Source organism: Agelaius tricolor, unplaced genomic scaffold (genome assembly GCF_023055355.1).
Source record: "Agelaius tricolor isolate 1412-34295 unplaced genomic scaffold, bAgeTri1.0.p SCAF_1, whole genome shotgun sequence".
NCBI lineage: Eukaryota > Metazoa > Chordata > Aves > Passeriformes > Icteridae > Agelaius > Agelaius tricolor.
The window spans coordinates 71,238,554-71,263,146 of record NW_027269261.1 but is presented as its reverse complement, the minus strand read 5'-3'; the positions used below and the strand labels follow the sequence as shown (position 1 = coordinate 71,263,146).

General features: G+C 40.9%; 1 protein-coding gene across 4 annotated transcripts; it reads right to left on the bottom strand.

Annotated features, from left to right (window-relative positions):
• Positions 1-3,665: 3,665 nt before the first annotated feature.
• On the bottom strand, positions 3,666-22,932 carry BEND3 (BEN domain containing 3). 4 transcript variants are annotated; one of them, XM_071439369.1, is made up of 4 exons: positions 22,312-22,932; positions 13,534-13,578; positions 12,882-13,102; positions 3,666-7,967 (listed from the first exon to the last, which is right to left on the bottom strand). In XM_071439369.1, exons 2-4 carry the CDS (start codon positions 13,565-13,567, stop codon positions 5,700-5,702), a joined length of 2,523 nt encoding a protein of 840 aa, XP_071295470.1. In that variant the 5' UTR covers positions 13,568-13,578; positions 22,312-22,932; the 3' UTR covers positions 3,666-5,699. The 4 variants fall into 4 exon arrangements, with proteins under 4 accessions (XP_071295470.1, XP_071295498.1, XP_071295479.1 ...); XM_071439397.1 differs by lacking the exons at positions 13,534-13,578; positions 22,312-22,932 and adding an exon at positions 11,715-11,799 and having other exon boundaries at positions 12,882-12,988; XM_071439378.1 differs by lacking the exons at positions 13,534-13,578; positions 22,312-22,932 and adding an exon at positions 11,719-11,799 and having other exon boundaries at positions 12,882-12,988.
• Positions 22,933-24,593: the final 1,661 nt, after the last annotated feature.

The window sequence follows — 24,593 nt, the reverse complement described above, 5'->3', positions numbered from 1 at the left end:
CTGCATGTGGGCCAGCCTGCATTATGGAGCAGGGCATGGGACAGAGAGCCCTGTGCAGGAATAGTGGGGAATTGCTCCCACAGGAGTTGGACTTGGGTCTGGCAGAAGAGAGCCTGGTCAACTAAAGCAGGCATATACTGGCACTCCTGAACAGGCTCCGAGTTCTGCTGCCTACAGACTGACAGAGAGGCAGGGTGTATTCCCCAACCCCTCTGGCCACACATAATAAGCAATTCTTTTTTTCTTAGAACAGAAAAGCACCCAAGTATTTCTGATGGGGAGTTGGGTTTGCGGTTTTGTTGGTTGGTTGGGTTGGTTTGTTCTTTTGTTTTTTGGGGGTGGTTGCTTTTTTCCTGTAATGGCATGTCAGAACAGGACAGTCTGCCTTCAGCACCTACCAAATTACAGCGCTCAGCATGGAAGGGAAAGGAAAGCAAAGGGATGCATGTGAGCCATGCACATCTGAGCACCACTGAAGCTAAAATTTATTGGTTTCCAGTGCTTCTGCATACAGACAAGCACTACAGGGAGGAAGACCCTCTTTTGTTTGAACTCTTGGAACAAGGAGAGATAGGGAGCGAGAGACAAGGGACAACATTACATGACATAATACCAAACTCCTGGTTTTATACAAGGGGTCAGATTTCAAATGTAGGATGCAATCCTACCAAGTGACTCATTCTCACTGCTGACAGTTACCTTAGGATTTTCTTCTCACATGAAACATTTGTAGAACTTGCTAACACACTACCATATGAGCTAACCAAAGTGGGACATTCCTGAAAGGAATTTAAGGTACATTTTGCCTTCCAGAGAAGTGACCTCTAACACACAAGACTACAAAATGCCTGTGGAAACAAGGACAAACAGCTGCTTTGCTATAATGAAATTTGTGAAGGAAATTGGGAGTGATTACTTGACATTTGTGTGTGTGTGTTCTGTGTGTATAGATACAAATTAGCTGATCTTCCTCCAATATCCAGTAATAATTTCTTTCCATCTATTAACATCAATTTTAGTGTGATTGGACATGTAATGATTTCACCCATTTTATGACTGGGAAGTCAGTTTCACTAAATTTTAAAACAGAAATTAAGGAAACCATAGCTAAAAACATAGATAAAAATTGCTCTATTCAATTTCATCTTGGGGTGTGGCTAAGAAAGGGGAGAAGTGGGAAAAGAACAGCTTTATCTCTCTTCTATTAGAGTTCTTCCTTTCCCAAGGGAATCAAAGTTCTTCCTTCTGAATTTTTAATCAAAGAAAAATGCTCAGTGGGGACCACAGTTCCACGATGGAACAAACCAGGAAATGGAGAAAGCACTTGGTCTGCTCATGTCACAGGCTTTCATGGCCATTAGCTAGAAATGACAGCAGCCAGAAAATAACAAAAATGAAAAGGAATATGGTGGGTAAAAATAATACAGTGTAAGGGCTAATCTGCCAGTCAGATGAGGTACAAGGAAAATGTGAATGTGATGGAGGTTTGATTTTGTTAGTGCTAGAACTGGCAAAGCCAGGACAGCTCCTTCAGCTGGCACTCTGCTGCAGGAGAGATGACCCCTCAGAACAGGATTTATGTGAGCTCTAACAAACACAGGTATTATGTATTCTGTGAGACACTTCTATAAAAAATTAAGACTATTACTACCAGTGAGAAGTTTTGATGAATGAATTTGAGGGCAAAATAAGGATTTGAAAGCACTATTACTAACAGAAATTTATCTGTCTTAACATTTACTGCAACAAAAAAAGTAGGTAGGAAAGGATGAAGACAAATGTGTATTTCTTGCTTGTTCTGCCTTTCTTAGCAAAATCAATTTTAAGAGAGAATTAAGAAGAAACTAAACCATAACTTAATCTATTCATTTTTACCAACTTCAGACACATTAAAAAAATATACTTTCAAAATGTTCCTGAGGAAAAATCTGTAACTCCATTGGTGCTGACTTGCAGTAATAATGGAAGAAAAATCAGGAAGTCAAACCAAGGCAGTAAAGAAATGTTTGCAATGACAGTGATGGAGTTTGTTTAATTTACTCAGAAAAACCTGCCACATTTGTTCTTCCATAAATTTTAACTGCAATCAACTAAAACTTTTGTAAGTAAGAGCACTTGTCAATTTTTGCCCTGCCCTCCAGGCAAGCTTAAGACATTGAATTTTCCAGCTGTTCCACGTCGCTTTAATCAGCAAAATGAAATCTGAATGAAAATAAATTATAAATAAAACCTGTACATTATTTTTTCTGGGCTTCTTGGGGGTGTAGTATTCATCTTAGCCCTTCCAGCATGAAACTAGACCTGGTGTGCCTTTGTAGAGCATTGAGCACACAATTCTGTTTCTCACTCCTACAACATAAACATCAAATAATAATTAAAAAGAGACAAATGACAGCATTTTTAAAATGTACCTAGAAATAACTTGTATGCATTTTGAAGATAATTTAAAAAGTCACAAACATTTCTTAGAACATGAAACACTGCATCCATAACTGCTGCACTGCATCAGCATAACTGATTTCAAGTAAAGATTTTTCTCATTTGCCAACACACTTGTTGTTGATTCTGTCACTTGAATACACTTAACAGGCAATAAACTGATGTATACGTCACCTCCCTTTTATGTGCTGTTTTGTATTTTTTACAGAACCTCTAAGGAAATGTTTAAGTTGTAGAAAATGCATAAGATGCAAAAATAAATAATAATACTACACTGTTTCTTTTAGAAAGCTTAGAAATGGGCAATTCAATACTTACTGAAAGCTGATATAGTTACCCTGTAACAAGTAGAGACACTTGATAGCCACCTTAACTGGGTTGGTAGAAAGTAACTCTCATCCATAGGAAGTCAGAGTGCATGGCTACCTATGCACCCAATACTTCAATATCTAGCAACCCTCCTATCACAGTTTCACTTCCAAAATTTTAAGTTTATTCTTTTAAACAGAAGAAGTCTGAAAGACAGAAAAATCTTTTTAAATGGCTGCAGCAAACTGGGGTGTTTTCCTTTATGTATTTGTCCAGCTACCTAAGGTTATCTCAGACCTTAGTAAGAGACTTTATAGGAAAATAATCTTGCTTGTACCTGAACAATCACCAGACAACATTCCTCTTGTATGAAAATAATATACCTTTAATATATTTACAAGACTGACCAACTGGATGAAGTGGCTGTTCTTCAGATGCACTGCAAGAGCTTGTGTTAGTGAACAATGCCACTATTTATATGTCTGTATTTTCTTGATATCAGTTATAAATCATACAATCAAGCGAATCATGAAAGGGTTGTAAAGAGTTGGACAAAAGGAATGTACACAGCAATAAAAAGAGAAAAAAACCCACAACAAAGATATTTTTATACCCAGTTTCAAAAATTATCACTTTTATGATCAAAGTTGTCAAATTGGTTTTTTCACTACTTTTTAGATAATATCAATTGACTGATTTTTTTACTTAATATTAGCATCTACAGTAAAAGCCAGTATGTCTCAAACTTGCATGCTAGCTACTAACATCTATCCCTTGTAAAAAAGTTCAATATATATTGAATTCTTCTGGGAGCTTTGACATCGCTAAGTGGTGAAACATATGACATTAGGATAAGAAAATAAAATTGTATCTCTTACCTTTTGGCCAGCCATTTGCAACTACAAATTAAACAGCTGTTAAGATCTTCTGTTACTTTATATATCCTATAAAAGTGCACATAAAAAAATTTCACAGAGTTTCTAGGTAACATACAATGACAAGAGAGTCTTGGTTTTTGATACATTCAATTTGACAAATTTATGCACTAAAATGAACACATGCAGACATTGTGGTATCAGTTCTTTATCTTTGGTAAAATGATTTCGATTTATTATAGCCGTATTTGCTCTGATATCCATTTTGAGTATGGTCTGCTATTACTTAAACCAACAGGAAACATTTAAATGGATATAAACAGTACCATTGTGTTGTTTAGTACATTCATGACTTTTTTTCATACATTCTCTGAGAATGTTTCTAGCATATGGGCAAAATGAGCAAATGCTACTAACTATGATTTACTCCCAGTTTAACACAATACATGTACTAGTTCTTGCCATCAGGAAAAACCATTCTGTTTTCCTTTTAAAGGGATCAATATGAGTCTACGAACAAGATATTCTAAAAATCTGAAGTAAAAATATCAAATATTTTGTACTTCCTTACAAATGCTAAAATAGAAAATTACATTGGAACTGACTTAAAATTTGCTATGACCCATCTAAGTAAACAACAGAAAAGGACCACAGAGAACATCAATTGCTCCAAGGTGTTCCAGTGATGCTCTGTAGGCAACCACTGTCTTTACTGTATTAAGAATCCATAATTGACTCTCCCTCACCATTTCTATCAGTATTATTGTTTTTTAAAAAGAGAAAACTAGTTTTAAAGCAGCACTCTCCAGTGACAAGTCATACAGCAAATTCATGTTGGGTTCTGGATGGTCTTTGTTACATTTGAGGATATTAAAGATGCAAACTTGACCATATGAACCTAAGCTATACATACACAGTTATGTCTCCAAATAGCTACTAATTACACTAAAACAATTTGGCAAAGTGAGGGAGTTCCTTATCCCTACACCCAAATATTCAGATGCTGCTGCACTCATGGAAAGAGTAAGTTACATTACCACAGCTCATATGCTGGGACCCTGAAACACTGGATTTCACCACAAAACCAATCTTTGCACATACTTTTTATATATGCAATTCAATATCAACACTGGAAACCTTTGGAATCATGATTTTGATAGAAAGTAGGGTCTAAAATTTTTTTAAGTCCTTGTTTCAGGTCTTTTTGATGTTGCTGTTGCTTCTGCTATTTTACAAACAGGGTGGCAAGTAGATGATGGGAAGATATTCCATGGGTATAGGCTTGGGTCTGTTTTGGTGGCTTTACCCAAGACAAGCAATCCTCAGTCACTCCAGCAGTTACACTGGACAAAACAATAACAGAACTCATGGGGGCAGGATCAGGCTTGTGGTGTCAATGCAAAAAAAAAAAAACAAACCGTTCCCACAGTGTCTATGCTCATGTCTCAATTCTTCAACAGAAATTCTTGATTTTAGAAATAAAACCAATGTAACAGTCAAAAATGCAAATGACACCACTCTGACCCACTCTTTGACACAGTATTATAACTTCCAGTACCTCAATATCATGAAGAACAAAACAAGTGTGAAGCTGAAGTTACTGTAAAAGCAAAGTCTAATATTCCAATGATTTCCAATGAAAATGGCACATTCAAATTTAAATTAGTCTACACATTTCAAAATCTGAATTAATTAAAAATACTGTTTATAATGGTATAATGAAAAACTGCTCTTGAAGAGCACAACCATAAAAAAAACTTCTTTATTATTAGAAAGTGATAGAAAAAGAAGATGCAGAAATGGGGAGTGGAGCAATAGTTTCAATACATGTATTTGCACCAGTGAATATCATGCTCTTAGCGAGTCATTGATAGCTGTCACTGATGGTCTTTTACCCATGTACAAATGTAGTCAGCCACTTCCCACTGCTGCGGTGCCAACAGAAATGCAACACACACACTGAAACGCAACAAATTTAGGGCCTGACTGTCCCAGCTGCTGAGAACCCTCAGCTCCCAACAGGCCCTTCGGTCTAAACCAAAGCATACTCTTGACAATAATTTAGTGGTCAAAGTCTTAGCAGTTTAAAGAGCCTGTCACTTTTTTTGCTTTCTTAGCTTTTTTCAGTATATCACACTTTTTTCTGTTAGGACGCCGGCACCTTTCATCGATGCTCGGTATACATTCATAATGCCACACCTCTTCCATTTTCTCCACAGGATAAACTGCCTCCACGTAATGACGGATCAGTCTCAGTCTGATGGGATCAAGCTGTTTTTTATTACAAGCACCTGAATGGTTGTACTGCAGTCTCAGATTCTCCGGAGTAAAGAGTTCAGGGAAGAGTCTTACAAGAAGCCTGGCAGCAAAGTTGCCGACTGACAGGCTCTGCTGCACTATCTCTCTTATCTCCTTGTCAGACAGCAAATACAGAGAAGGCACAGGGAAGTCTGGATTAGGAACAACAAGTTCATCAAGTGGTATCTTGCAAAAATCCTTGCTGCTTCTTTCCGGTGGCAGTGGCGGCCCTTCAAATTCTTCCCGAAATCTCTCAGGGTTTATTGCATAGGTGAGAAATTCCCTCCTGTCGGGCCCTGGCACGTGGATTTTCCGTTGCTGTTGGTACGAGCGCCTTTGCTCCGTGTCTCTTCGTCGACACCTCTCGTCAAGCTTCCCAACAAACTCTAATGTCCACACTCTGTCATTCTTTGCTCTGGGGTACAGTATCTGCACATAATGTCGAATTAATTTAATTCTAGTGGGGTCAAGCTGTTTCTTGCCTAAAGATCCGCTACAGTTGTATTGCTTCCGTAAGTTTTCATGAGTAAATAGTTCAGGAAATAGGAGAACAAGCAATCGGGAAGCAAAGTTGCCTATGGAAAGACTGCTTTCATATATGCTTTTAATCTGTTCTTTGTTCAACAGGTAATCCGGGACAGGGACATCAAAATCAGGAGGGGGAAAGTCAAGTTTGTCAAAATCTATGGGTACAAGCCAAATTTTTTTGGACCGTCTGCCAGGCTTTTCATATTCAAAACTGTCTTCCACTTTTATGATTGATACATCATCTGGTAAACTAGAAGAATCGTAACAGTCATCTCTCATCTGGTCACATTCACTTCCATCCATATACGTACTTTCAAGCTCATCATTTATTCGCTGAACACACTGCTGCAACCAGGCTTCTTCTTCTTGCACGTCTGGAAAGTAAATTTCAGTGTACCTACGGATTATTTGAAGCCGATGAGGATCCAGCAGTTGTTTTCCAGAGTCTCCAAAGCAGCTGTACCTTTCAGCTAATTTTCTGTGGTCAAAGAGTTCTGGAAACAGTCTATGTAACAAAAAAACAGAAAACTCTCCTGGTGAAGAAGCTTCATCTAAAAATTCATTGAGATCCTGAGCATCCAGCATGTAATCTGAGGCAATGACATTACTCCTGTCCAAGGACAAAGCTTCTTCCTGCTCTTTATCCTCCATAAAATGAGAGGATTCGACCTGCTCAGTCTCATAAAAACTGGATGATTGCACATTCTGCTGACTGTTTTCCATTTCCCTTTGAGCCCAAAATCTATTGAAAAAATCATTGACTTGAGGCAAACACTCCAACTGCCACACAGCTGTATTCTTCACAGAAGGATAACAAACTTCCACATAGTTACGAATAAGCTGCAGATGAAGAGATTCAAGTTTCCTTTTGTTGAGAAAGCCACATGCACTGCAGCTCCTGCCAAACTCATCGTCACTGAAGAGCTCTGGGAAGAGCTGCACGAGCAACCGGCAAGCCAGGTCCCCGCCCGATGTGCTTTGATCCATGATTTGTTTGAGTTCTGTAGAAGTCAGCTGGTACTCCGGGGGAGGCTTGAAGTCAGCAACAGACTCTGCTGGACTGACTTGCTTTTTAATTCTGCTAACCTCCAGAGACAACAGGTCAACTTTACTGTGAAGCTGAGTCATATTGGTGTTGAGTGTGTTCAACGTGTAAAACATTTTCTGTATCAAAGAATATATATTTGATTCTGAATCTGCTGTGGCTGCCGCTACTGCAATGGCTGAGTCTCTTTTGCGTTGATCGTTCAAAGTCCGAATTTGTGAGGGACTGCTGGGGTTGATTTTTTCAAACAACTCGTAAGAAGCAAACTGCTCTGCTCCTGGTGGGTTCTTCTTCTCTGTGATTTTGTGTGAGATGCCATAAAGAGGTTTTTTATAAGATGGAGTGATTATGTCACTGAAGGATTCTTCTTCACAGAGCCATGTTACATTAGAATTCTTGTTCTTGCTTGGCTGCTCTGCATTTACCTGAGTGGGTGAGCCAGCATCTCTGTTCCTCATGTTTGAAAGGGAACCCTTCAAATGAACAAATATTGTATTAGTAACACTCCCTTAAAAATATTAGCTATAAATATGTGCTCCTTAAGCAGGCATTGTTACATAAATATGCAAAGTCAAATTTTCTCCAGGGGACTTGTGTTAAACAATAAAAATTAATAATTTCACTGGGAAAAATAAAAATACAGTAAAGAATTATTTAGGTTTCCTTTTTGTTTTCCCTTTTTTGGCTCATAGCTTTCCCCATGGAATAGAAATGCAATAATAATTCTTGGTACTCTACCCACAGAGCTCTAATTACTCCCCCAAATTAAGTATCATTAGGCTTCACCTTGGATATGAGGATCTTGGGCTGTCAAGAATTTGGGTGGCAACAAGTCAGCAACAGAGCCAAGAATAGCATCTAGATTTTCTGACTCCTAGTCCTGTGACCTTGCCATTGCCTCCAACAACTGCATTTAACATTCCAGCACTCTCTTTAGGTTAGCTTTTGAAAATGTCACAAAGGCTAAAAACCACAAAAATATGCTTATTCTCTTTTTTTCTGATGTGAAAGGTTTATATACAGGTTTTTAAAAATTCTTTATAATGGTGCAGAAGTACTAAACAAATCCTAGAAATGTATTAATTTTTAAAAGGTATTCTATTTAAATAATAAAAAAGTGGGAAGTACCTTGGTACAATATCTTTTTTTAAAGGAAGCCTAACAGAAGATTTCTTTATTTCTGAAAGACAAGGAAGTTTAGACTCATGGATTTCTAACTTTCTAAATTATTTAAACTATAGAAATTTATATAATTTATAAATTATATAAAACTAGTAATGAATTCTTGAGGACTCAATGTTCTCAATTATTTGTACTTATTCTTCATTGCTTGAAATTGGAACCAAACATTTTCATCATCTCACAGTAGATATGCAGGGCTTGATTTGAGGTTTTTTCCACAAACACTTAGATATTGCAAATAATTCTTAAAAGTTAAGAATACAGATACAGATAAAACAGAACCAAAATCCAACATAAAGAATTCAAACATGAGAAAACACGGATTTGTAGATGTTTCTATACTGAAACAATTTTCTTGAATTGTTCTATAGAACATGAATTAGATAAAACACTACAGAATTTGCATTCAAGTATTAAAACAAATGAAACACAGACTTCAGGTCGGAGCTGAGAGCCACAAGAAATTTGAAATTCTAGTTAAGGCCCCATTATGTCCTACAGTGAGGAATTTGAATTAAGGTTTCTTTCTTAAGAAACAGAACTGTAAGTCATGAAATCAATGTGGTCCCTATGTGTACTCATACTTGGCATCTGCTTACTGCAGTGACAAATTGAATCTAATTATTTTTTAATTTCTAATGCAATGTATACTCAAAGGAGACTCAGAAAGAACAAGCTGGCTTCCACTCCAAGTTTAGAAACCAGCATACAATTAAACTGAAGCTGTTTCCAAGTTCTGCTCTCACATCACATTACCCTACATACAAAACCTTGTGTTTGCACATCCAAAGCTGAGAGATGATCAAACAAAAATGTAATGCCAAGGAGATGCATTTCAGTGTGCAGAATCCCTGGCTGTCATGGTGCCTAGGACACTTGGTTTCCAGGTCCCAGTTAGAAGACTGTCCCACTCCAGTCCCACTCATAATAAAGCCAGAACAACGACTGGACTGTGAGCAAACTGAAATCCACATTGCCCCCACCAAACTGCAGGCTCCTAAGCTGGGACTGAAGTTGTCATACACCACCTGTACTTGTCAGTGAAGAAACAGAGGAAGTTCCAGGTAGTAACAGAGCTCTGCATAGACATCACCTAAAAGCAGGCCATGAAAATCTCCACTGACAATAATGTGCACAATACTGCTCCCCAGTTAGGCATACAAACTGAATTACAAAGCTTTTTACTATTTTATATCTAAAGAACAAAACAAAACTTTTCTTACACAACCAGTGAGACCTACCACCTGAGTTGCTCTTTCATTAAAACTCCTGTTAACTGAGAATATACCAAATATTCCTTCAAAAACAGCATATGCCTCTTTCAATTCCTTCTCTACTACTAAAATACCTTGCTGCTAAATAGCTTGCCACGGGCCACCAGGTATCTGTCAGTTCTCATTTCACCTCCTGCTGTTTATTTTCCCTTATTAATTAATAATAAAACTTGGCAATATAAGGGTAACTTCAATTGATGTGCACCTCACACACAGTCAGGCCAAATCAATATTAGAATGTGTATTAAAGAACATTAATTCATTATTTTGACAGTAAGATCATTAAAGTTTGCAGTCTCAGTTTTGGACACGGTGCTCTGGAGCTCATGCTAAGAACTACAGCAGATCTTCACTATGATAGCAGCTGAACTTCTTCCTTCACTAATGCAGCTCCCAGTGCCTGGATCTGGCTGCGGGATGGATTTGCATTTCAGAATATTTGCATTTCAGAAACATATAGCCAGTGTTCTCCTAGCAGATGACAAAACATTTGGGCCTTAAAAATATTTAAGGATATTTTAGTTCAGATGCATTCTCATTTTCTTTTCTTTTGCTTTTAATTATCTTGTCTATGGTTTCCATCTGGGAACAGCACTATCATCACCATAAATACATGGTTTTTGTAAATTGTCCAATTTAACTAATTAGTTTTCTGTAACACTGATCTTTAAACATCCATGAATTTCAGATAATACTGCACCCATTTAAGATCATCAGTTCTAAAGTACTATCAAAAAAGAAGCAAAGATATTGTTCTATGAGATTCAATGTATGTAAGACAGTGCTGCTTTTTATACTACAGTTGCACAGCAAGTGTTTATGTTTTAAACATTTTATGAACATTTGCAAAGTGCAGTATTTTGCAAAACATCGACCAATACAAGAAATTGTAAAATAGTCTCTTCACACACTCTCTTGGAATCCTAAGCCAAGTTTTAAAAGTTGTTTAGTTTTTGTTCTGCTCAATGCTCAAGTCCATTTATGACCTTTGTTATGCTTAATAAACAAAGTCTAAATATCTCTAAGAATACAGTGCATAATATTCAAGCACAGGAGTAAAGAATAAATAAATACATAGGCAAGAAACATAGATTCTTTCAGACACATAAGAATATGGAAAAGTGCTGCACATAACTTTTTTAGACTTACAATCTTCTACACATTGTTTTTTTAAAGAAAATCAGGGAAAATTAATTCCTGATTATGAAGTGGCACTCAAAATTAAAAAAAAAAAAGCTAATTCTTCAGATAAAAAGTAATTTAGTAATACAATTACCAGCCCAAAAGAAGTACAGCTCTGTTTATATCATAGATAGATGTCTATATGACATGCAGTAAAAATATACAAGCACAACATTCTTTAGAATAATTAAGATTTTTCCACTGTTTAAATAGAAATAGTTAATAAAGTCATCAATTAAAACAGAATATTGGTACTAGAGAAGTAATTAACTTAAAAAATTCTGTTAAGATTGAGGACTATTTCTGGTTGGTTATTTAACTAAACATGCTGATTCAATGGGGTCAGACAAGAATGAATTTTCATCATTATTACCGGGTCAACTTCTGATATTATAAATCCAAAGTTATAATTAAATTCAAATTAAACTTTAAAATTTATTAATGGCAAACAGGAAAATGCAAAGCAAGCACATTCAGAGACCATTATAAAGCTCTTTTAAGAATCTGAATGTAAGGAAAACAATTGTAAAAAGAAAAAGAGAAAGGAAAAGAAAGAAACCGTGTAATAAGATTAAAACCTACCTACCACAGGCATTCAGGGGAAAAAAAGCAGCCGTAAGAAGTCAGAGAGATGATAGTCAAGAAAAAGAATCACAGAGAACTATGGCTATAAAGAAGACATGAAATGTGCAAATAAAACATGGAATAAGTGGCTAGGTAGCAGAAGAGCAGAAAAGGATACGTGCATTAGGATAGGTCACAAACTAAATATAACCCAGGGCCTGAAGTTATTCAAAAGAGGATGAATTTGAATCGAGGTTATTTTAATAAAGTGCTGAGTGTGAAAAACAGGAGGTCATTATACTGCTCTAGAGGGTGGCAGGTGGATGTTACTATCCAACACTGGACACTAGTCTTTCTGGACTCTCAAATGGAACAACAAAAATATAAGGTGACTCCTGAAGAAGAGCTGAAAAAAAGAGAATTTTAATCTTGGAAGGGAAGGACTGAGAGTGGACAACATCACATGAATTTTCCCACATGCAGAAGATTTTTCTCAGAACAGATGATCATTGCTCTCCCTACTGAAAAGAACAAGGACAAAAAGAAACTAGCTCAATTTCAGAAGAGATTAATTAAAATCCACCATTGCTTAGAGAGGTGAAGCACAAGACCAGGATAATGGAAAAGACTGGGCATCTCCTTCACTGGCTAGAGAAACATCTGGATTGTCCCAAGCTGGGATGCCACACCAGATGCTGTAATACATTCCATCTTGATGTGACTGAAATCTTCTGCATCCCTGCATTTTTATCCTTCCAATAATACAGTAATTTATACTGGTCTTACTGACATTAAATCTTTGTCACAGAAGAAAGAATTACAGCCCTGATTCTACCACTCAGGATCAAGCTGAGGGACTGTGTGACAGGAGAGGGATTGTAATCAGTCATGCCCAGTTACTCCAAGTCACTGCCCCTTCCTATGTTATCTGCTGAACAACAAAAATATAATTCACATAAATGAATTATTCCATAACTATTAAGTGTATTTCATAAATATGATCACTTCCATGTTATTTAGAGAATACCCAGCTGTGTGCAAACTGGCTTAAGATTAGCCACATTTGCAACAAACTCATTACCAATGCAAATTTAGTTAAAAGACTTGCATTCTACTTAAAGCAGCAGAGAATTTAGCCTAGGAAATATGAACCAAAAAAATCACAGTCATGTGTGTAGCAGTCACCTCTTGTGTAAAGCGTCTCTTCTTCACGCTGGGTAAGGCATCCTGCTGGCCTCCTGACCCATCACAGCCAAGGGAGCTCTGTTTCCGTTTGCTGGAATCCTGGAGGCAAGTCACTGCACCATCCAGTGAGTGTTTCTCAGCAGATCTGGAAGTTACTGAGCAGTCTAGAGCTTCATCTTCATTTTCTGTTTCTACTTTCACATTTTTTTTAGGAATTTTTACTGAAAAAAGAGAATGTTTAGAAAGATAAAGCACCCTCTCCAGAAAACCATGACATCCTTAGTATAATGTTCTGTGATTTGTTTCTTTTTATGAATATGTGTTTTGAAGAACTTCATTATATTTATTACTTCTATGGTAAGTGTATATTGGGGCCACCTCAAAGTCAAATCATTCCATTTTCCAATAAATGACATCTTCTTGTCCAAAGAATAATCTAAAGTATTACAGGAGGATTTTTTGGAGGGGAGGAAGGATGTAGAGCAGAAATAATAATGACTAACAAAGATAATGCCCTATTTTAGATAACTTAAAAAAAAAACCATTAGTGTAATTTGTCTTGATCCAACTGCATTCTCTATTAGGTGGAAAATACTTTAAATCAACAAGTATTTCTGCCTGATCAAAAATTATACAAAGTATAATATTTTACCTTCATCATCATCAGTGATTTCAGCTGAATTCATCTTCTATCTCACTAAAGAACAAAACAAAACCACAAAAATAAATATCAGCATCTTCTGGAATCAGAGAATATCTACATCTCCTCTTGTAATAACTTTTCATCTAGAAGTATTGAGTTAACAGCCCACAAATGAGTCCCAGTCTTTCCAGTCTGTATGTTTGTAATAACTAGTTATTTTCAATAACCTTCATGGCCATCTACAGACCCTTCAACAGGCAAACTATATTGCTGATAACACACAGCAGGTAGGGAACTATTTTAAACTCTACGTCTTTTTCTGGTACAGACAAATCTAAAACTCATTCAAACCTTCTCTGTAGTATCTTGGCAGTATATAAATGGAAGTTAATTGTATTAAAGTCTTCCCCCTGTACAAAATCACTATTATTACAGTCAAATATGTTCATATTGTCCTTGTGGTTGACACAAAGTTATCACAGAAAGAAAACTCATCATTAATGGTAACATACATCCTGGAGTAAGTTTTTATTTAAAAATCTTTCATCTTTTGGTATAAATTGCATCAATTCCAGCAGAACAATGCACATAGATCTACACTAAGTCCTTTTTCTCTGTCAGCCTCTAAATAATGTGGTTTTTGTAGGGAAAAGCAAATATATGTATTATGCTAGCATGATTTTAGTGTTACTTCTCACGTGAAAAACTCATCTGTATTTCTGTTTACTTGAAAAATAATTTTGCAAGTTACTTGGGGGCAAATATCAATCTCCGTACGTGTTGCTAAAAGATATTCTGAATCTTTGGAGATCTACAAAGCAAACAACTTGGTCAGATATCAGTGACCCTTTCAGGGCACGCAGCTGCAAACTGACACTCTCAACTGGAGAGCGGGTGACTGGCAAACGGTCACGCTCTGCTCATGCTCCTCTACACGCAGCATTATGCTTATCTGGCCCCAGAATATTATTGCTTTACAAGTGGAAGTCAATAAAACCAGTCAATCAAAAGTGTACACATAGCCCAGGAGTGGGAATTAAAATGAAATTGATAAGAAAGATGGGGAGAGAAAGACAGAGAATCTGTTGTGGAGGGAAAAATAGTCTGTATCTCTCTCCTGAATAATGCTGATTTTTTTTTTTAACTTTTCAAAACACTTTTTAAAAACTCTGTAAACACTTGAATGCTGTGTAGATATGAATTTCAATTTGTAGGCCATTGATGGCTGTAATGGTAACTATGAAGTTCCATTCTGGATTAGATTTTGTACAATTTACAATAGGTGGCACCCAAACAAAAGATGCACAGATTTATAAAATCAGCTTATACTGGGCCACCCTTGAAGCCAAGATACTCTTTGATGCGCTGATCTTCCACATGGCCCCTATACACAGCCTTGTAAAGGGCATCCTCAAGGGGATAAAATGAGATTGTCTTCATCATCACGTACAAAAATAAGTCTCTCTCGGATGTAGAGCTACTACAAACCCCTCAGATACCTTATCCTTTTACCCACCATAATTCCCTATTTCAGGACTTGTATTGATTTGTGAATTGATCCATATATCAATTATGCAAGCCTAACAGTACCATAATCCTGTCACTTAAACTTCTGCAAACTCTCTAAACATAACAGGGTGAAGCTAAGTGGCCTGCACCAACTTCTAAACTACCTGATAAACCCTGACATGGGTTAATACCCGGTCTTATTAACTCAACAGTATTTAGAGATTTAGACCAAGCCACTACAGCTCTTCATGAAAAATCCTACAGCAGTCTACTTCTCACAGCACCATCAGAAAGCCCTCCTGGACCTTAAGAAAATCCCATTGTACTAACAGTTCATATTTTGCCCTGATATCCCACATACACTGATAGTTACTGCCTGGATCTTCCTTGCACTTTTCCATGCTGCACTAGGCGTGGCTCTGAGGGCTGTGGTACAAGACCAACACATGTCAGTGCTCAGGGAGTGTGACACACAATCTTTCTGTGAGAGCCTGAGGTGACAGTAAGCAAATCTATCAATACCACTACAGAACATTCTAAAATGGAGATCAAAATGATTTTTCATATAATCCTAGACTGCTTCATTGGAGCAAAACAGTAAAAAATGTTAACCAGAAAGGCAGAAGAGAAGATTAAAAGGTGGCAGTGGATGAAACAAATATTTAGGAAGGAATATTTAGGAATTTTATTTTCTTTCTAATTCCTGCTATTACTATTATTAAAATGGGAAGAATGCTTTAGAAGAATTCCTATCAGAGAAAAAAATCAAACTAAAAGGAGAAGATAAATGAGTACCTGAAAAACAACTCTTTAATACTGGAAAAAAGTGAAAATTAAAGCAAAGCAACAGTTAACTTTCTGAAGGAAACAACATTAGGCAGGCCAAAGTTACCCTGAATTCCGGTCAAATAACACTGAATTAAAACATTGTTTCACAAATTTGAAATACAGTGTTAACTTTTGAGGTTTTTTATCCGAAAACTGCCAGAATACAATTAAAAGTGAATAGTGAAAATCAGTGTCAGAAACAATGAAGCCTAAGAAGACTGTGCTCCATTCCTGAGATCTTTGGTGTCAAAAAAAAGCATGAACTTCTTTTTTTTTTTCATTTTTGGGAGCCCTAGTAATAATCTCTTTCCTTATCTAGTTTCCTGTCTTCTTTGTGAGATTTGTAAGAACTCTGGTATTGAGAAAATGAAGCACATCAAACATATAACAGCTTCTGTTAAGAGATGGGATTCAATTGTCCCTTTGATTTCCTGCCTTGCAGCCCCACCTGCTCCCTTGGTCAAGCATGGTGCCCACCTTAACCTTCCATCTTGATAAACTGTCAGAAATCAACTCACTTCTTTTTTTCCTGGGTCACTTTCCTTGTAATTCAGAAGTAAAGGGCCCAGCTCAGGAGTATGCACAAGGTTTGGGCTGGAAAGGAGGAATTAAAATCTCTCCTCATACCAGCAAGCAACTGGCTTGATTCAACTATTCAATGATACCTTATTTATTCCACCATCTCGCTTCAAATTTGGGTCACAGTGGACCCACGGGTGACTAGTGAGCCAACAAAGAGGCACCAACATAGCAATGGCATCATTGCTTCCACAGGAAATTAGGATTTATGGAAAGGGGAAAAGCCTGTATCTGTTTCTGAGCGTGTCTGTGCATCCATCCCTGTATATGTAAGATTAACAACAATTTTGTTGATTGTTTCAAGTCCACTAAAGATAAAACATTTCATATTTGCTAAAATATTGTTTGCTGTGCATCAGTTCTTCCTAATAATAATTACTTCCTCTTTAAAAGAGGTAGCACTGTCAAAGTCTGTTTCGAGGTAGCATTCTAGCCCAGACTGTGAGATTAAGCAAAGCTGGAATGAAAAAAAAAAGTCTAAAAGATCTTGGGGCAAAATACTGCAAAAAGCAATTGAGTGAGAAATACATACAGTAAAGCAAACATCCAACAGTTGTTCCTTGTCATGTTGAGTACACAAAACATATTTCAATCTTATATGTATTTTTTTCAAAACGGAAGATAAATATACTTATCATCCTCAGCCTAATAATTACTCAATGCTATCTAGAGGACAGCTGTTAGCAAGTTCTAGGAAAGAGTGAACACTCTGTGCTGAAGTTGGGAACCCACGCCTGCAGCTGTGACTGGCAGAGCAACCAGCCTTGGCAGCTTTATCTCACTGGGATACAGACAGATGCTGCACTGCATCCTGTTTTCTGGTGAACCCTCTGGAAGAAAGATTCCAAACCAAACACCTACACCTATGTCAACAGCCAAATCCAAGGGAGTAGGGAACGAAGGGGAGACCTGGAACACCTTGTCTGTCACTACTGGACAAATTCCCTTCCCACAGATCCTGCTCTCCCTTCTCATCAGACTAGGCAATGAACAAGACAGTTCAATGAAGGGACTTAACACTGCCTACTTCGATTACTCTTGCTTAGACATCTGCCTCTATTCCAAAAATGTACCAGGTCATGACAACTGCACTGTTTTATCATTTTGGTAATGACATTCCACATTGAAATGGTATTACCCATGGTTAACAGAGAAGCTCAAAGCATAGGGCAGTGCTGGGAGCTCCAAAGCATGGAAGAACACCTTAAAAACAAGGTTTTGGAATGTTTCTCTGTGCATTTAGTGTTAACGACCACCCTGATGCTGCTTTTGCACGTAGAACAGAACATGTGAACCACCTACCAAAAATGCACCTACCCAAAATATGCACTGAAGCTTTAAAGATTTAAAGCACTGGTACAACAGATTTTATGAGTAAGGGAAGAAATTGCAACTCATACTCGGAATGTATTTCAGTCTCATATCATCTATTATAATGCATATTGCTATTTCAAAGTAGCACAAGGTGTATGTAGTTATTGATACACAAAACTGAATCCAAACTGATTCATAAGTTATTTCTTCCCATAATGTGCATTCTCCTCCTCCTGTTTACCACCTAACAATTACTCATGTGTTTGCCTTGAAGGATGCTTTCCTGACCCCTCTTATGATTTTGATCATTATAAAAGCATAATACAGGGAGAAAAGATCCTGCTAATCATGTAAGATGAAGGTAATTCTCTGCCTTTGCAATCATTCTTAAAGAAAGCCTGACTGATCACTTTCACATCCTGACTTAAAAATGGAATTAAAAAATTCCACCAGAAAAAAATACTGCTGTCCTGCTGTTTGTAACTAAAGTAACTCTGTACTCTTTGAACTCCCATAACTTAGATACTAAGTTCTGACAAATGAAAAAAAAAATAGTGTGAAAACCACACAGGAAACTTTAAAACTGTACACACGCTGCACGTGGAAAGCAACTTGGATTTCATCACACTTGTTAATGCTAATCATAAATGAAAATTAATCACTACCTTAAACAAGATACTAAATAATAACAATAATGATGATTATCAGTTTTATAGAAGCTTGCTGTTTAGAATTTAACTCCTTACATAACATTGTATTGTTCAATTCACTAATGCATGGTAAAAATGTAGAAGTTGCTTCTTGGATGCACATCGTCCCACTAAGTATTTTAGCTTCTTCATGTAGGTTGGCAGGAATGTCCCTAATTCTTCATTATTGGCTACAAGAATGTTATTAAAAAAACAGGGATTGAGACATTGTGTATTAAGTTTATTCCCTTTAAAGCCTCATGGTGGTACATTGCTTCATATATAAAACTCAGCTCATAATGAAAAGTGTTCTTGAGCACTGTCTCTGAAGACATCAACTGTTCTTCTACATTTTGGGCAAATGTTAAGACATACATGTTTGTTAGTAACATTAAATACGTGTTTGATAACATATGCAGAATAAACTGCTCTGTTTCCTTAGCTTTCAGCATGCAGTGAAAGATACAACACCCCTCTTACAGCATAGGTATCCTAATAAAGTTAAATAAATGAGGAACACAAAAAAAAAAAAGCTGATCTTTTAAGGAGATGACACTAGCTAAATTTTGTAAGACATGTACATTCAACTGCTGTTTAACAGCCAAAATTAGCACCTCCTCTTACACATACCATCATGTAACAGGACTTGATCACTGAATTGCAATGGTATTACGCTACGTAACTAGAGTATGATTTACCCAGAGCCAATCAAAAGCACTGTACATATATTCCTTCTCAGCAATTGACAATGATTAATCAATTAATCTGGGCAAACACTCAAGTGTCTGTCCTGCTCCCTGTCTCAGACTCTCTGCCTATATTTCCTAACATGCACTGGGTGAACCACAGAAAGTAACCAAAGCTTCCCATGGGAAGTCCAGAGCCTTGAAAGCTGGTGTGGGTAGGTGGAAGCAGTCCCATTCCACACAGCAGATGAGCAGAGGGCTGCTCCAAGTGCCTGGCAATGGCGTGGAACTCCGTCCCTCGTGATGATTTAGAAGACTGATTCCTATAGAACAGTTGGAAATAATGAGAGGAAATAACAGTTCTCAGCACCCAGCCCTACAGCCCCAGAGTCAAAAAGGACCGGAGGCGTGTGCCCTCTGCTCAGGCTGCCCAGGAGCTGCCTCCTGTTCAGGGTGCATGCTGCTCTCCAGGCTGTCTCTTGGAAGGCTCTCCTGCTGGGCTGAGAAGCAAACCTAGAGAACTGCGAGTTCTGCGTTCTGCTTTGGGTGCCAAGTAATCTGCATCTTTCATTTCCTAGCTGTAGCACTGGGTTCAATAATTTCAATATTGCAATTATCCTCAGGGTAGATTTTATTCCTCCGATTTGTAAAATACAATGCAACTCAAATTCAATTCAACTAAATTAGACAGAAATACCACTCCAAGACAGAGCTGGAAAATGTATTTCTTAAAGGCAATGTTTGCCTTTTGTTCAGGTCTATGGGCCAGTGATTTGACAACAAAATTTACATAATTTTGACAAGGCCTTATAAATTTTGAAGAAGCAGAGGGTCAAAGAAGTCCAATACCTGAAATCACCTTAATAAAAAAACACTACCAAACAAAAACCAGGAGAGTTATTTGAAACTGACCACCCATCTTAAAGAAACTGAGATCTGAATGTTGCCTCATTTAACTGAGCAAAGAGAAAATTGCAAGTAGACAGCATATGAAATACTAAAAGCAAATGCTTTCTGTTCTATTCATTTTGAGGTAATAGGGTGCTGCAGCCTTGTTTCTCAATAAAATTTGTTCTTGATATCCAGTACTGACCCTTGTAAAACTAAGTACTGTAGAAAACAGTATTCCAACATTACAAGCATTTTTACTACGAATACATGAATAGAAAGTTCTAAAACTATGAAGAAAAAGATTTTAAGGAACCAGCAGATGTCGTTGGAAGCACTACTCTTATGGAGAATAAAAATCCCTATACTTTCATATTTTGAAAACCTCCTTTGCTGTCCTGGAGCAGGACATGAAGCCTCAGATCTCCACTGAAGCCAGCCTGCAACAATGGTGTTTTTTCAGTAGGACTAAGAGGTTATGCTCTTAATTTGGGCCTTTCATATTTCATTTTAATTAAATTAAATATGCAGATTAAAAAAATAAAAAACAAACAAAACCCCCTAAAAAAACCAATCAAACAAAGAAACAAACAAAAAAAAAACAATCAAAAAAACAACTCAACAAACCAAAATCACTCTTCTCAGTTTTCTCACAATTTGCCTAAAACTGAAGTTTTCTCAATCTGTCCTCTGTACTTTTACCAAACAGCAATTTAATCTTGCAGGGGTCAGCAAAACACTAACCTGGTTTATTTCCAGCAGTAATGCATGAATTTGTCTTTTCTTCAACCACGTGTTTTCCACTGGTCTATTAAAAACATTTTGTTTTCCTCTCTCCCCTCTCACTCTGCTTTTATTTTAAAATACTGTTCCACCTGAACTTTGTGCAGTTTAAATTCTCCTCCAAACTTCATTTACCTTCTGTTTATTTTTATCCACTGAACTTACCTAACCTATGAAAATACTTAGCAAAGATAAAAACTCAGTTGGTCCAATACTGAGTTTGATTTAGCAGGAGATAAGAAGTATGTATGAACATACATGGGTGATTATTTGTTTTACGAGATGTAAATCAATAAAGTTGGAAACAGGGAAAAGGTTTCTCTCTCCCTGCTTAGATGTCTCTGCCCCATGGGTCAGGCATATACTGTGTTTATAGGTGGCAGCGACAAACCCTACTCACACTTCAACCCAAAAAAACTCTGGGACTGCGTCAACGCTATGTGGGAGCCGTCACATGGCTGTTGGCCTGCGGCCGGCTCGCATTCTGCTGGTTCAGAGTTTGTTCCCTTCTATTTACAAAGGGCTGCGTGGACACACCGCAGGGAAAAGTAGGGTAGAGGCAGCGGGTGATCGGGGCCGGGGAAGCGGGCGGTGATCGGGGCAGGAGCGGTGAGCGTGATCCGGGCGGAGGCTGCGGCTGATCAGGGCAGGGGAAGCCGCGGGTGACCTGGCGGGAGACGGTCGGGCCAGGGGCGGCCCGTTCCCCCGCAGTGCCCTTCACCGGGCCCCTCAGAGCGCGACTCAGCGAGGACCGACACGAATTCCAGCGCAACCACCCGCCCGCCGCTCCTCCCGCCGTGTATGATAGGACAGGCGGGACCCTGACCCCGGCGGTGGCTCCCGGGGCACGCGTGGCCCCGCGGAGCCCCGGGGCGGTGCCCGGGCGGGCCCGTGGCGGGGACGGGCGCGGCCGGGGCTCCCCCCGCGCCTACCGATGGCCGGCGGAGCGGCCGCCACGTGGGAGCGGCGCGCGCGGCGGCGGCGGCGCGAGGCCCCGCCCGGGGGCGGGCGCTGCGGCGGGGGACGCCCCGCGCGCCCCGCACGCGGCGCGGCCGCGGCCGCTTCCGCGGTCAGACCCACGAGCCCGAGGCGGAGGCGGCGGTTGGTGCTTCCGGTCCGAACCCTGCCCGGGCGGATCTATGTGGCCGGCGCGCGGGGGAGGAGGGGGAAGGGGTTAAGGTGAGGCTGGAGGTGACGGCGGCGTGACCGTTCCTCTGCCCCCCCCCACCGGCTCCCCGTTGTCCCCCTCCCCCAGCCCCGCGGATGGAGGCACCCGGGCCGGGCGCGCGCGACCCGCGCCGCCGCAGCGCCGCTCGGAGCGGCGAACAAAGAGACCCCCGCCCGCGCGGCCCCGGCCCGCGGGCGGCCGGGGGAGGGGCCGGCCCCGCGCCTCCCCCGCTCGGCCCCCCCCCTTCCCCGTTCTTCCCCCACCCGCCGGGGCGGCGCTCCCCGCTCGCCGTGGGGTGCGTGGAACGGCGCCCGTCCCCACCAGCGGCGGCGGCGAGACTTACCTCTGCTCCGCGCGGGGCCACGGGAGCCCCGGGGCGGCGGGGGCGGCTGGAGCGGCCGCCGCTGGAACCCGCGCTTCCCCCCCGCTCTTTGTGTGCGAGGGTCCGCGCGCTGCGCTCTCGCGTGACGTGACGGGACCGTGTGTCATTTCCGCACAAGGACACCGAGCCCCGACCCGCCGCGGCCAGCGCCACCCGCCGCCCCGGGGCAGGGGCAGGGGAGGGAGGGAGCGGGGGTGGGGGGGGAGAGCGGCCCGCTCCTCCCCCGTCCCCTGGCTCCCCACCCCCCGCCCTCCCCGGCGCTGCCACTGGGAACGCGCGCGGTTCCCACTGGAGACCCCGCGCGCCCCCGCGCCGCGCGCGCCCCGCCGCCCACTCGGTGCCGCGCGGGCAGAGGCCCCGCCGCCGGGGGTGCCACGCGCCCGCCCCGCGACACGCCCTCGCCGGGACCCCGCGCCCGCAGGTGGGGCCGACGCCGCTCAGGGACACGGCCCCGCGTGACGGGGCCGGGGACCGGCGGGGACGGGGCGCGCTCGCTGCCGGCGGCCGCCGCCGCGCGGAAAACGCGCTCCCCCCGCCGCCCTCCCCGGCCTTTGCGCGGCCGGGCCGCTCCGCGCGGTCTCGCGTGGAGAGTCGGGCGGCGGGCCGCGCACGTGCGCGCGCGGGGGAGGCGGCGGCGGGGGCCGCGTGCCCACGGCAGGTGGCGGCGAGCACGTGGCCGCGCGCGGGCACACGGTCCCGCATCCCCCCGCGCGCCTTCCCAACACCCACCCGCCACTCGCGTCCCGCCACCGCCAGGCTGCGACAAAACCGGGGGGATCCGGGTCATCCCCAGGCAGAGCCGGGCTCCGGCCGGGCCGGCGGAGAGATCGCCCGGCTGTTCCCGAGACCCCGGCCGCGGCCGCACCGATCCCGTAAATCCGTCCCCACGCCGGCGTGCCCGCGGGTCAGCCCGGGGCAGCCCTGCGGGCGGAGCTGGGGGACGCGCCGAGAGCTCCTCGCACACACGGGGCTGTGACACCCGCACGCAGCCTCTGCCCGGCCCGGCAGGCTCCGGCCCCCGGCGCTGCCCCGAGCTGGCAGCGCCCGTGGGAGCGCTGCCCGCCCGCCTTTATGTGACCTTAACGCGGGTTTCTGTGCATAGCGCCAAGTAGGAAACGCCGGTGTTTGGTGCCGCGTTAGGCTTAAGCCTGTACTTTTTAAAAAAAGTTATTTCAGTAAGTTGGTTTAATTCAGACCCAGGCTTTTTCCCACGCTGGTTAAACACAAGACCGCTTCCATGCTCCGCTTTTGCGGGGCAGATGGCAGCAGTGATTTATAAAACAGACATCGCATTCTTTTTTAATTAAGTATCCTTGTAGATTTTATCTTCCCTGAAATTGACAGGAGCACATAAGACGTTACATTAGTCTGCCAAATCATACGTGCCCTTTCGAATAACAGCTTGTAGAAAACCAAACCGTTTCCCAAAGATTAAAAAATAATTTTAAAAAAAAGTGGGAGAGCGAAGTCTGGTTTTGTAACCTATGGCCAGTTCTAGCAGTTATGTTTTTTGTCTATATATAACACACCTTTGGAACTTGGCAGTTTTTCGTGAAATGTTTTGCTTACACAATGAACTCGGCCAGCGCTGCTGTTCCTAATAAATAGATTAATTTTGTTGTTAATAAAAGTACACAGCCAAGTGCTCAAATTATATTGTAGTTGCTTTACGTTTTTTTTTTTTTCTCCAGAGTAAAAGAAGTTCAGTCTAAAGATGTTTATAAAAGGTGTTTATTATAAAATAAGTAGGTGAGGGCTGATGCTGCCATGAAGCATGATGGATTCTGTGCAGCATGGAGGATGTATCTGATAGAAGTACAAGGCAAATACACACCGTGCAAGCGGCAAGTAAATGTGAAGGTAGAACTCGTGAGCTCTGAGCAGTGCTGTGAATGTAACTGATAAATAAACCTTTCGTTTGTTTTTTCAAACTTTTTTTTAAATTCAGAAGCAATACAAAGTCATGTAAGTCAACTGAGAAATAACTGGACAAAAATCTCAGATAAATCTGCCCCATAAATAGCTCAGCACTTTCCTAGTCACATGCTGTTTCCTCTGAACTGAACAATACACAGAGTGCCTCTTAAAATAAAAAATCCTCACCATTTCAGATTTTTGGCGCTTTCTTTAGATGCAGTTCTCTAAAATTTTGTTCTTCCACTTATGTCGCTCTTCTAAATTTAGCATTTGGGACTTTTGGTATGTTTACAGTGTCATATCCATGAATAATCCTAACAGATAAT

Coding starts and splice junctions, on each gene's coding strand:
- BEND3 (XM_071439369.1), bottom strand. CDS start 13,567: ATGAATTCAGCTGAAATCACTGATGATGATGAAG. Junction 13,103..13,533: donor AATCACTGATGATGATGAAG/GTAAAATATTAT, acceptor CTCTTTTTTCAG/TAAAAATTCCTAAAAAAAAT. Junction 7,968..12,881: donor AGAGACGCTTTACACAAGAG/GTGACTGCTACA, acceptor GTTCATTTGAAG/GGTTCCCTTTCAAACATGAG.